Raw genomic sequence first — 13954 nt, forward strand, 5'->3', positions numbered from 1 at the left:
AAATTGAGCTCAGGTGCCTCCTGCTTCCACTGATCATCCTTGAGATGTTTCTACAGCTTAACTGGAGTCCACCTGAGGTAAATTCAGTTGATTGGACATGATTTGGAAAGACACACACCTGTCTACATATTATACATTAAAACGTGAACACATGCAGCTGCAAGTATGAACGAACACTGTTAAAGGCTGAGTACGCGCGTATTTCGGCCATATTTAAATGAAACAATGCTGTAATGAGCAGCTCTACGAATACGCCACTGTGAAAATTAATGCTTCCTGGCATAAAATTTTTTTTTTTTTTTTGCATTCTTATGTTTCACACAATCGAACCCCGGGACTGTCAAATCCACGGAAATCTGCGGATCCACGGAAAATCTCATCCCTAAGTGTCCTCCATCATCTGTAAATGGAAATTTGGATCCACCAGGACGCTTCCAAGAGTTGGCCGTCCGTCTAAACTGAGCAATCTTGGGAGAAGGACCTTAGTCAGGGAGGTGACTAAGAGCCCGATGGTCACTCTGTCAGAGCTCCAGCATTACTCTGTGGAGAGAGGAGAACCTTCCAGAAGGACAACCATCTCTGCCCAATCAGGCCTGTATGGTAGAGTCTCCAGACGGAAGCCACTCTTAGTAAAAGGCACATGGCAGCCCACCTGAAGTTTGACAAAAGACACCTGAAGGACTCTCAGACCAGGAGAAACAAAATTCTCTGGTCTGATGAGACAAAGATTGAACTCTTTGGTGTAATTTTTGGAGGAAACCAGGCACCATCCCTACAGTGAAGCATGGTGGTGGCAGCATCATGCTGTGGGAATGTTTTTCAGCAGCAGGAACTAGGAGACTAGTCAGGATTGAGGGAAAGATGAATGCAGTGATGTACAGAGACATCCTGGATGAAAACCTGCTCCAGAGCGCTCTTGACCTCAGACTGGGGTGACGGTTCATTTTTCAGCAGGACAATGACCCTAAACACACAGCCAAGATATCAAAGGAGTGTCTTCAGGACAACTCTGTGAATGTCCTTGAGTCAGGGCTGTGAACTGAAAATTGTGAAATCCGAGGAAAATTCACAGGGGGTCTGGGGGGCACAGCTCCCCAGGAGCCGTGGTCTAGGGCCTTGTGGGGCCCCAGAAACCAAATTAAATTTTCATCTACTGATACATTTTCAACATCTCCTGGAAGAACAAATCTCAAAATTAGTGCATATTTAAATGATCCTAGATTCAGCCTTTCATTTGAACAGTCAATGATGATGTTGAAATAACAGAATATGACGTGGAAGTAGGACCTGGAATGATTTTCCTTTTAATTGTAAACCAAATGATGCATTAACTCAGAACAATTAAACTACATGAAATTCATGAACACTGAAAAGACTGTTAAACCATGTCAAAAACCACAGCTAAAGCTTGTAGAATATTTTAAAAATCAGGGTAAAATATCAACAACATACCTTATAGTAAAAAGCCACACATTCTTGTGTAAATTCCTGTAAATCCACTCAAAGCCACAGTGTCTTTTTTCCCCATGAAAAAAGTCTAAATTAATAAAAACTAATTTACATTGTTGTGTAAATTCATGTAGCCTAAATTCATTCAAAGCCACAATGTCTTTCTTTCAATCAAAGAAAGTCTAGATTAATGAAAGAAAAAAAGGCACAATGAACAGCACAATGTTTATTTTCCACAGAGAGAAAAAAATTCTTACCAGTTCATTTTTCCCGTTTATCTTTCAGGTGTGTTCATGAAACCAGAAACAATTCCATGGATTCTTGTCCTTATCAGACTTTTTCAAACCGTCTTTCTCGCCATCTTCTCTCTGTCTGATGTCGCTCCGTGACACAGACATGCTGCAAAATTCTTCTTTTAAAAACTTGAAAGTTCTAAAAGTGTGTGATGTCCACATGCTACGTTTAGCTAAGCTTCACACGGGAGCCACACAGTGTTACCGCAGCAACCAACCAGTCCCGCTTTACGACAACTGTCGTAACAGCCAGGCTTTGAGTGGCATTTATTCTCCTCGAAACTCCGCGCATCCGAGGAAACTGATTTGTATCTGTAACACACAGATCAGTGTCCGCGGACTTATAAAACTTGCATGATGTCGTAAAAAAAAAGAATGCTTTGCAATAAGCATTTTAAAAACTCAGTAATGATCACGATTAAAGAGTACGACACTAACACCCACGCCCCCCTCCCCATGATGAAATCCGCGAGTTTTCACAGCCCTGTTGAGTGGCCCAGCCAGAGTCCAGACCTGAATCTGACTGAACATCTCTGCACCGACGCTCCCCATCCAACCTGATGGAGCTTGAGAGGTGCTGCAAAGAGGAATGGACCAAACTGCCCAAAGATAGGTGCACCAAGCTTGTGGCATCATATTCAAGAAGACATGAGGCTGAAACTGCTGCCAAAGGTGCATCAACAAAGTGTTGAACAAAGGCTGTGAATGCGTATGGACATGGGATTTCTTTCTTGGGTGATTCTTTAACTACGGGCACTATTGGCCTTGTAAATGTAATTTCCACCACACCATTGCCTTACAATATAAAGCGCCTGGGGGCAACTGTTTGTTGTGATTTGGCGCTATATACATGTGCTCTGATATCACTGTTTATCTCCATAGAAACTACCCAAACAATCTTTCATACAATCTGTTTAAAGGGACATTATAGTGTTGTGGTGGAAATTACGGCAATAGTGTGGGACAACTACATTTTGTTTAAAAAAATCACAACAGTTGTATGACATTGAATACCCCAATTATATTTTGATTATTTTACTGATATTTTATTCAGAGATATTTTAAAACATTAGAAAAAACATTTCTTTACCATTCATTTTTATCATTGAAGATCAAAAGTCTGGGTGTGGGACAAGCACAAAACGGCAATATTTGCATATAATGATGCTGAAAAAAGGTGAAAAAGTCATCATAGACTACTAGAACAAACTATAAAAGTGTGAAATTTCCCCTTTTTTCTGTTTTTCATACAATATGATCAAAGGACATAAGTGCCCGCAGTCTAAGAATCACCCTCTTTCTTTTTTCTTTTTTTTTTGTATAAATTTGCAAAAATTGAAAAAATGATTATGGGGTGTTGTCAGTAGAATTTTGAATTAAAAAATGAATTTATTTTGGAATAAGGCTGTAACAACAAAATGTGGAAAAAATGAAGTGCTGTGAATGCTTTCTGGATGAACTGTAACAGCTCCTATGAAAGAACAGTGGAGGTGCATGACACTGTGACTAAAACTTTAGACACAGTCAAGCACCATGTATGAGTGGTGTTACAGTGGATTTTTAAAAACATCAACATGTACATCAGAGGAGTCAAGCATTTCAGGAACTGCTCTCCTTTTTATCCTTGCTTTCCTCTGTGATCTGGTGGACCAGCTGGGTGACAGGGTCTTGGATGCTTGGAGGTGGATGCTGTTGTCCATCAGGAATCTGCCGGACATTCGAAAACTCAGCCCTCGGAAACACCCTAAACCAAAATTAAGATAATTTTGGTTATAATACAAACACCTGAAACACAGCCAACATCTATTCTTTCATTCTGCAGCTGTGTGATTTGAGACATGTGCCCCATCATATACATGAGGACTGACGGTTACAGGTGCACAGCTCGTGGCGGATGCATGTCCCATCCAGTTTTTGGCAACAGATTTTGGTGGTTTGTAGGATGACTTTAGAGGTGAACGAAATCTAAATGGTAGCCATTCAGCTGTTTACAACGTGCAGTGCCCAGACTAAACATGCAGTGAATATCGAGCAAAATTTTTAAATGTCCTGATTAGGGTTGGGTGTCGAGAACAGGTTATTTTCAGGTATTGTTAAGAAATGATTTGATCCACCGACATCAATAGCCTTTGTGCTTAACGATTCCCTTATCGGTCCTTCAGAGCAGCCACTGTTTTTGAGGGTGTTTGTCGGGAAAATTATCATTTCTCTATGTTGAACCATTTCTGCAGCGCGACTCCAGTTTGAAGCGTGAACCAATGAAGCAGTGCTTCGATCCGCTGGCTCGTTAGTTCTTTGATTTTCTGCTCTTCAGAAGCGGCAAGTCCGCTTCTTAACTCCTCTCAAAGCCATTAAAATATGTTAATCGTGAGTCACGTTTGTGTGGATTAAAGTCACTAACTGGCAGTCTTGTCTTGTTGCAATCAAGAAACAAGAATTGTCCTCCGTTCCGTTTGCACAGCTCCAAACGCTGCTCTGCTCTCTGCTGAGTCGAGTTAGAGTCCGGTCGGAATTAATAACTTCAAAGTGAATTGCCGCTTTAAATGAAATGACACCTCTTTCCAAATGCTGTAATACAGACAATAAACTATAGTTGACTAAAAGGTTTTTATCCTCCCAAAATGAGATGTCCTGCATTCTTTATGAATTACATCCTGACGTGCAGCACGCAGTTGTAAGAAATCAGCTCAGATATAGACATTCATGCCAATAATGTCTGAAAGGAAATGCTTTTGACAAAAACTACAGATTTTGTTTATTTCTATTTATGTCCAGAGATCAAGGATCCACCATGTAGAGTTGATTATGTCCAGAGTTTAAGGATCCAGTGACCAATTTCATACTTATTTACTTTAAGACTCAATAAAATGCTGTTGACATAGAAAACCTGTAAAGCCTACTTTTAGTACACAGAAAATTCACAAGAGGTATTAATAAGGAATCGGATTGATAAGCAGAATCAATAACGGTATCGTTATCGATAAAGTTTTATCAATACCCATCCCTAGTACTGATAAAGGTTAACACCAAACAATTGCCATGCAACAGAAATGCCACACACTGCAAATACTAGAACTTCAGAATGTTGAAAATGAAAGAAAGATAAAACATTTTAAGAATGTTTCAACATACTTCTCACTCACCTCCCATCTGGGACTCTGTGCAAACTCTCTGACCGGCTGCTGACCTTACTGGAACTTCCCGCTTTGCTGCGTCGCTCTGCCCCCTGCCTTTCACTCTCTCCACGCCTGGAACCTCGGCTGGAGACGGCCCAGTCCAGATGCTCAGACACGGACACCTGTGCATGAGGCTCACGATTCACTGGAGCACAGCTTTCCAGATTGGAAGTCGCTGCAGCAGAAGCATTGCCAAGTGCACCGCCGGTGCTCGTGCCCATAGACTTGGAGATAACCTTGAGCTTGTGGGAGCTTGGCTTGTAGTGCTTCTTCTTGTGTTGCACTCGACTGTTGTGCTTGAGGAAGAACTCACAAGACTCCTGTAGCACGCGGCGGCTCTCACTGATGGGACTGCAGGGTTAGAGAAGTCAAAGCTGCACCAATGCCATGCAGATACCAGTGCGTCATAACTGACAAAACTCAACCTTAATTTAAAAACCACAATTCATTCTGGCAGAATGATGCATTTGTCTTAGTGCACATTTATGAGATAAATGATAACCACAACATAAACTCATTACTTCACGTTTATTTTGATTGAGCAGAAATCAGAATGAATGTGACTGTAAAATAAGGACCATAACTTTTTTTGTTTTCTTTTTTCAGAGTTAGGGTTTGGCCCATTCCCATCAAACTTCTATGTGGATGACAGTGGCACTAGAATTTCAATTTCAATTTATTTTCATTTATATAGCGCCAAATCACAACAAAGTTCTCTCAAGGTGCTTCACACAAGTAAGGTCTAACCTTACCAACCCCCAGAGCAAGAACACAGGTGACAGTGGTAAGAAAAAACTCCCTCTGATGATTTGAGGAAGAAACCTCAAGCAGACCAGACTCAGAGGGTTGACCCTCTGCTTGGGCCATGATACCGACACAACTGACAATACAGGAAATTATACAGGAAATTTTGGGAGTCCATGCTGGTACACAGGACAGGAGGCCTGCAGAAGAAGACACCACTGTGGGAGTGGTGTCTCTGGATGGAGTTGCACCTCAAACAAAGAGAATAAAACAGAATCAGGCATCAGAATGACAATAAATACAATATAGTTTGTTAGCATTAAGCAACAAGAAAACAGAAAACATACTAAGGTGATCGCCGGCCACTAGCCCTAAGCTTCACTAAAAGACCCAGAATTTAGATAAAGATGAGGCTGCGGCACACTCCGTTTCCGAGTAAAATTAATTTAAAATGGTAAAAGCATAGTAACATACTATGCCAGTATGCTAGCCATACGAAAGGGAAAATAAGTGCTTCTTAAGTCTGGACTTGAAAGTCTCCACAGAATCTGACTGTTTTATTGATGCAGGGAGATCATGCTACAGACGTTTTATTCACCCTAGGGACACATAGTAGGTTTAAGTAGGTCAGCTAAGTAGGGAGGTGCCAGTCTGTGAGTAATTCTATGAATTAGTAACAGAACCTTAAAATCTGATCTCACTGGGACAGGAAGCCAGTGAAGAGATGCCGAAATGGGTGTAATGTGGTCAAACTTTCTGCTTCCTGTCAAAAGTCTGGCAGCAGCATTTTGAACCAATTGGAGAGCTCTAATGCTGAACTGTGGTAAACCGAAAATAGAACATTGCAGTAGTCCAATCTAGAAGAGATAAACGCATGGATCAGGGTGTCAGGATCAGCCATAGACAGGATTGGACAAATCTTTGCCATATTTCGCAGGTGAAAGAAAGCAGTCAACATAATACCTCTAATGTGGAGGTCAAAGGACAACGTAGGATCAAAAATTACACCAAGGTTCCTCACTTTGTCAGTGTGATGTATGACACACGAGCCTAGGCTAAGCGTTAGTTGGTGAAATTGATGCCGATGTCTCACCGGACCAAGGACCTGATCCCCTCTGCAAATCATTTATGGAAATTGTGGATGCATTAGGATTTCAGCAATGCTGTCACAAATATTGACATCATGCCTCTTGCATCGGTGGTCTCTGATCACTCACTTATTACGTTTACAGTTTCACTGCCATGTTTAGTGTAACAACGTTATTTATCACTGCAACAATGCACCAACTCCTCAACTAAGACTGAACTTGAAGCTCGACTGCCTGATATCTTCGCCTCACATTTGGCAAATACCCAATCAGTAGACAGTCCTGTGGACAGTTTAAACTCAGTGCTCAAAACGACACTGAGAGCAGCTGGTTGGGTGTTTTTGGCAACCTGGCACCTATCACAGGACTGGCACCACTACGCCACGTCAGCGGACATGCCTGGCCAGTAGCAGCATAAACGCAATAGCTCTAAGGTCCTTTCAACACCTTGATAACCATGTCTCTGGTGTACTTCCGTTAGTACCTCTTCTTTTAATGCAGCAGGCAACAACAGCTGCAAAACCCCCTCGGCGCCATCGGGGCGAAAGGCCCACCGATACAGCATGCCACTCTTCTCCATCAGGTGGTCCCACTGACGGAGCAGAACCAGGGCAGGGTGAGAGAGTTGTTTGCGCGACACATAGGTCGAGCGCCGCTTCTGCACCCAAAAGGCCAAGAGTTCTTGGATGACAGGGTCAGCCTGTTGGAGTTGAGAGAGGTCCCGGGGAGCACAGTGAGACAGAGCAACAGCAGCACCCTGAATTGCTTAAACCGCACTAGGCTGCAGTGCTTACTGTAAGGCTACAGGAACGGGTGTGCCAGGCAGCATACCTTCCAGGTTTGATGGACCAGGAGGATGCTGGTTGGCTATAATTGTTGGACTCATTCTAGCAGGGGTGGGCGTTGATAACCTTTGCTTCTGCCCACACCCTTTCGGACTCACAGACTTGTTTATATAACATTCATATTATTGGTATGTTTCTGTTCTTTCGGATTTGTGTGTGTGCCGAATAAATAGTCAGCATCCTCAAACATGAGGTCTAGAATGGAAATAGCGTAGTTCAAAATTAGACGTATTCCACCTTGCGTGGCGTGATGCTATCTTAGACTATAAGCATGCATTATTGGCTACAAAGCGGACTTACTACTCTGATTTGATCAACAAAAACAAGCACAACTCAAAGTTCTTGTTCAACATGGTGGCAACACTTATTCATGGACAACCACCTATAGTTCGCGCTCCTTTTACAGCACAAGATTTCCTGGATTACTTTGGGAAGAAAATAGAAGACATTAGGTTAAACATATCCCGACATGCCTTAATCCAGCCACTACACCCTGCTATTGAGGTGGGCGCCACTACTGAGGTATTACCTAGATTCACAGAATTTTACAGTATCTCAATGGGTGTGCTGACGAAACTCCTAACGTCTACAAAAAGCATAACCTGTTTATTTGATCCGATACCAACAAAACTGTTTAAGGACCTGTAACAAATAGCTAATTTGTTACTTAGTGATTTTATAGCTGTACAGTTACTTTAGTTAGGAAGCACCTTGATGTATGTAAGATTGAGTATTGAGGTGTGTAGTTGTAATTTGTCTTCCTTACCTCATGTCTTGTGTCCAGGCGGCAAAGAGGTCCCACTGGAAACTGTTGCTATGATAAAGGTTCTGGGATAGACCAAGGCAGGGGAGTCATGGGGGGAGATGTGTTTAAGGGGGTTTATTGGTGTATGAATTTTAGTAAATAGGTGGTTTCGGGGGGTTTAAGTTTAGGTTTAGAGATGGTGGGATTTTAAATGGGTTTTGGGTTGGTTAAAGGTATGGAGGGTTTTGATAGGTGTTAGGAGCTAGTTGGTTAGCTCTTACCTTTTTAGATTTTAATGGTTTAACCCGATTACTCAAACCAGATAAATGGCGCCTGAGAGATCATTCTGGAGTGGCAGTTGGGGAGAGACTATTCCCACCACCTCTCTGGGTATTTGTACTTTATGCACGATTTTCTTTGTTCTTTTTGGAAGGGTAGTGATAAAGTAAGAAAATTAAAGTTGTGGACCACATCAAGTTGCCTCGGCCTCTGTCTCTGCTTCTGTCTCATTGGGGGTTTGACCGCTAGGGGCCAACCGACGTCACAGGACCTGTGGCCCACTCTTGGGCCGACTGTGCTGGAAATTATTAATCTTTCTTTAACTTCTGGATCTGTTCCTAAATGTTTCAAATCTGCAGTGATTAAACCATTACTTAAGAAACCTAATCGTGACCCTAGTGTATTGAAAAACTATCGGCCGATATCAAATCTATCATTTTTCTATAAAATTCTGGAAAACGTGGTGAATGATCTTCTGCTTGCAATGGATTCGGACACCACTACGGTTCTGTTGCTGTTAAGATCTCAGTGCTGCATTTGATACCGTGGATCATCATATTCTACTTGATAGGTTGGAGAATCATTTTGGGATTACTGGGAGTGCCCTTGCATGGTTGACGTCATACTTGACCAATCGTTCTCACTGTGTTTTGAACAGTAATACTACCTCTAACCTTAGTGACATGAAATTTGGGGTTCCACAGGGGTCTGTCTTAGGTCCCCTGCTTTTCTCCCTTTATATAGCACCCCTTGGGCACATATTGCAGCATTTTTGGGATTACCTTTCACTGCTATCCTGATGATACTCAGTTACACATGCCGATAACTGCTGGTAATCTCATCCACATAAAATCCTTCGAAGATTGCCTTGCATCAGTGAAAAGCTGGATGTCTAGCAACTTCCTACTTTTAAACTCTGATGAGACTGAAATGATGGTTCTTGGTCCAGTGAGACATCGGCATCAATTTGACAAGCTAACACTTAGCATTGGCTTGTGTGTCATACATCCAGTTGTGGGCACAGCTAACCAAAATGTTAGCTTTGATAACCATTAAACAGATAACTGAACAGTTATCTTTTACGGTGATAAACTGATAAATTATTAAAAATTGTATCTTTATTACAGATAACCAATAACTTAATACTGATTTGGACGTGGCCACATCAGATTACACTGTCGGCTTCTGATAAACAGGTTTCACTTTAAGCACTGCAGGGACTGCTGGGTAAATTCAAGGATCACAAACACAAAGAACACATAAAAAATTAATAAATAAAAAAATAAAAACCCAAACACTGTTATCATCTTTCAAAAGCAGTAAAACACAGTATTAGAAGTCACAGTTTATCTTGGTATTAGATACACCGTCATTTATGAGCGAAAAGCTCAAACAACCGAAATACATCCATTAATGCATTGATTGGCAGAATAAAATACACGTATAAATTCCTATCTGTTAGTTTCAGTGGGATTCATCTTAATAAATAATCCACATAAAGCCTCCTTTTTTAAATCCAAAACAGTGTCTAAACATGAAGAAAAGTCTCTCCCTCTGTACAAACAGCTGTGCCATGAGAGCTCCTCTCCCCCACTGTGTCTTGGCAATTAAATTACAGCCACAAAGAAATAAAATAAAATGTTAAAATTAGTCTGTTTTGTTTTTGTGTCGAGTGGACGAGTCACTGTAACGTCCAAAGTGAACCTGAACTACACTACCCACAATGCTTCCTGCATCAAGCAGCCAATTACGTTTTGCGCTTAATGATGACGTCATCAGCAAGCAACAGGCAGCCAGTCTGCTAAAAACACAACAAACGGACTAAAATGTTTGAATTTAGGGTTTACAAACGTTTTTGACCGTTACACCTTACCAGCCAAAAAAAAAAAAAAGTTATCGGACTGAAAGTTATCGGAACTAAATTTATCGGAAGATAATTGGTCCGATGATGGTTTTAAAACTTATCTGAAAAGCTAATCCGATAGCAAAAACATTAGCTTCGATAATTATCTTCTATCGGATTAGCTGAACTGTGCCCACCACTGCATACATCACACTGACAAAGTGAGGAACCTTGGGGTAATTTTTGATCCTACGTTGTCCTTTGACCTCCATATTAGAGATATTACGAGGACGGCTCTCTTCCACCTGGGAAATATAGCGAGGATTCGTCCCATCCTATCTATGGGTGATGCTGATGCTGTAAGTGCTTTCCGGATGCACTGTACAAAACACAGTTGATTGAACAGCATATAAAATAAAAAAATATATATTTTATATATATATTAGGGGAGGTGATGTTTCCTCTCCGGGAACCATCACCTTATCGTGGTGAAGAGGTTTGTGCGCCGCTAACAATCTGAAAGCTGCATTGTCTGGAGCCTTTGTGTTCCTGGTAGGGTCTCCCATGGCAAATTGGTCTCAGGTGAGAGGCCAGATTAAGAACAGTTCACAAGACACCATGACAGAACAAGGTAGAGGAAATGTGGCCCGGCCCAGAGGAAGCCCGGAGCCCTCATCTGGAGCCAGGCCTGGATGTAGGGCCTGTCAGCAAGCGCCTGGTGGCTGGGCTTGCCACAGAGCCCAGTCGGGCACAGCCTGAAAAGCCAATGTGGACATTCCATCTCCACCCTGTGAACTCACCACCCGCAGGGGGAACCGCTGGTGTCGGGTGCGCTGTCCCATGGGTTGCAATGAAAGATGAGGGCCTCGACGGACCAGACCCGGGTGGCAGGGGCTGGTTCTGGGGGTGTGGAATGTCACCTCGCTGTCATCTGACTGTTGTTTGTGCGTATGCACTGAACAGCATGTTGGAGTATTCAGCCTTCTTGGAGTCCCTAAATGGAGTCCTGTATGGGGCTCCAGTGGGGGACTCCATTGTTCTGCTGGGGGACTTCAACACACACATGGGCAATGACAGAGACACCTGGAGAGGTGTGAATGGGAGGAACAGCCTCCCTGATCTAAACCCAAATGGTCATTTGTTATTGGACTTCTGTGCTAGTCACGGACTGTCCATAATGAACACCATATTCAAACATAAGGATGCTCATAAATGTACATGGTACCAGAGCACCCTAGGCCGAAGATTGATGATTGATTTTGTGATGGTATCATCTGATTTGAAGCTGCACGTTCTGGACACTCGGGTGAAGAGAGGGGCAGAGCTGTCAACTGATCAGAGTTGGATCAGAGGGTGGGGGAGGACTTTGGACAGACCTGGTTAGCCCAAACAGATAGTTTGGGTGAACTGGGAACGTCTGGAGAAGCCCACTGTCCAACAGAGCTTCAACTCACACCCCCGGCAGAGCTTCTGCAGCATCCCTGTGGAAATTGGGGGCATTGAACCAGAATGGGCGATGTTCAAAGCTTCCATTGCTGAAGCCGCAGCGGGGAGCTGTGGCCTGAAGGTCTTAGGTGCCTCAAGGGGTGGCAACCCTCAAACACTGTGGCTGACACCGGTGGTCAGGGAAACCATCTGACTGAAGGCGAAGTCCGGGATATGTTATCTTGGAGGACTCCAGAGGCAGTTGCAAGGTACCGACAGGCCCAAAGGGCAGCAGCCCCTGCTGTGGGGGAGGCAAACCAGCGGGTGAGGGAGGAGTTCGGAGCAACCTTGGTGCCGACTTTGGGTCGGCACCAAGGTGCTTATGGCGGACCGTGAAGCACCTCATGAGAGGAAAACGGGGAACCATCCAAGCTGTCTACAGTAAGGATGGGACTCTGTTGACCTCAACTGAGGATATAATCTGGTGCTGGAAGAACACTTTGAGGAACTCCTGCATCAGACCAGAGCGCCCTCTATACTACAGGCAGAGCTGGAAGCTGATGGAGGATTTTCATCAATTTCCCTGGTGGAAGTCACTGAGGTAGTCAAACAACTCCGCAGTGGCAAGGCCCCTGGGAGTATGCCCACCCAGTCTACATGTGTTTTGTGGACTTGGAAAAAGCATATGATTGGGTACCCCGGGAGATACTGTGGGAGGTGCTGCGGGAGTATGGAGTAAGGGGGTCCCTTCTTAGGGCCATGCAATCTCTGGACTCGCAAAGTGAGAGCTGTGTTCAGATGCTCGGCAGTAAGTCGGACTTGTTTTCAGTGGAGGCTGGCCTACGCCAGGGCTGCGCCTTGTCACCAATCCTGTTTGTGATATTCATGGACAGGATATCGAGGCGTAGTCAGGGGAGGAGGGTTTCCAGTTTGGTGGGCTCAGGGTCTCATCACTGCTTTTTGCAGATGATGTGGTCCTATTGGCTTCATTGGCTGGTGACCTCCAACACTCAGTGAATTGGTTCGCAGCCGAGTGTGAAGCAGCTGGGATGAGGATCAGCACCTCTAAATCTGAGGCCATGGTTCTAAGCAGGAAACCAATGGATTGCCTACTCCGAGTAGGGAATGAGGCCTTGCTCCAAGTGAAGGAGTTCAAGTACCTCAGGGTCTTGTTCAGAAGTGAGGGAATGATGGAGTGGGAGCTTGGCCGGAGAATCGGTGCAGCAGGGGCGGTATTGCATTCGCTCTACCATACTGCTGTGATGAAAAGGGAGCTAAAAGGCCAAGCTCTCGATCTACTGGTCAATCTTCGTTCCTACTCTCACCTATCGTCATGACCGAAAGAACTAGATGGGCAGGTACAAGCGGCTGAATTGGGCTTCCTCAGGAGGGTGGCTGGTGTCTCCCTTAGAGATAGGGTGAGAGGTTCGGTCATCCGTGGGGAGCTTAGAGTCGTTGCTCCTTTCAACGCAAAGGAGCAACGACTTTGAGACTAAGGGCCCTTGGGCAAGGTCCTTAATCCCCTAGTTGCTCCCGGTGTGTCGTGAGTACCTTGTATGGCAGCACCCTCACATCGGGGTGAATGTGAGGCATTAGTTGTAATGTGCTTTGAGCATCTGATGCAGATGGAAAAGCGCTATATAAATGCAGTCCATTCCATTCCTAGGGTGAATAAAAAGTCTGCGGGTCACGGAGTTTTCTCTTTTCTTGCCCCTGTTCTGTGGAATGATCTCTAAAACTGTCAGATTCTGTAGAGACTTATTTTCCCTTTCATATGGGTAGCATACTGGCATAGTAGGTTACTATGCTTTTTACTCTTTTAAATTCATTTTATTAGGAAACAAAGTGTGCCACGGCCTCAACTTTATCTAAAGTCTGGGTCATTTAGTGAAGCTTAGCGCTAGTGGCCGGTGATCGCCTTAGTATTTCCTCTGTTTTTCTTGTTACTTAATGCTGACAAATTATACTGTATTTGTTGTCTTTCTGATGCTTGATTCTGTTTTTTTTTTTTTTATCTCTGTTTGAAGTGTGGCTCCATCTAGAGATGGGATTGATGTCTACTTCTGC

General features: G+C 43.6%; 1 protein-coding gene across 1 annotated transcript in view; it reads right to left on the reverse strand.

The window, feature by feature from the left end:
* Positions 1-3099: 3099 nt before the first annotated feature.
* The window catches only part of LOC117514847 (frizzled-6-like), a 48471-nt gene continuing 37616 nt past the window's right edge, over positions 3100-13954 (reverse strand). The window contains exons 5-6 of the mRNA XM_034175439.1: positions 4886-5269; positions 3100-3486 (exon numbers count right to left, since the gene is read on the reverse strand). Of these exons, the coding sequence (XP_034031330.1) occupies positions 3342-3486; positions 4886-5269 (529 nt within the window). The 3' untranslated portion in view covers positions 3100-3341. The remainder of the gene's footprint in view (positions 3487-4885; positions 5270-13954) is intronic.

The sequence above is a fragment of the Thalassophryne amazonica genome, chromosome 7 (genome assembly GCF_902500255.1).
Source record: "Thalassophryne amazonica chromosome 7, fThaAma1.1, whole genome shotgun sequence".
NCBI lineage: Eukaryota > Metazoa > Chordata > Actinopteri > Batrachoidiformes > Batrachoididae > Thalassophryne > Thalassophryne amazonica.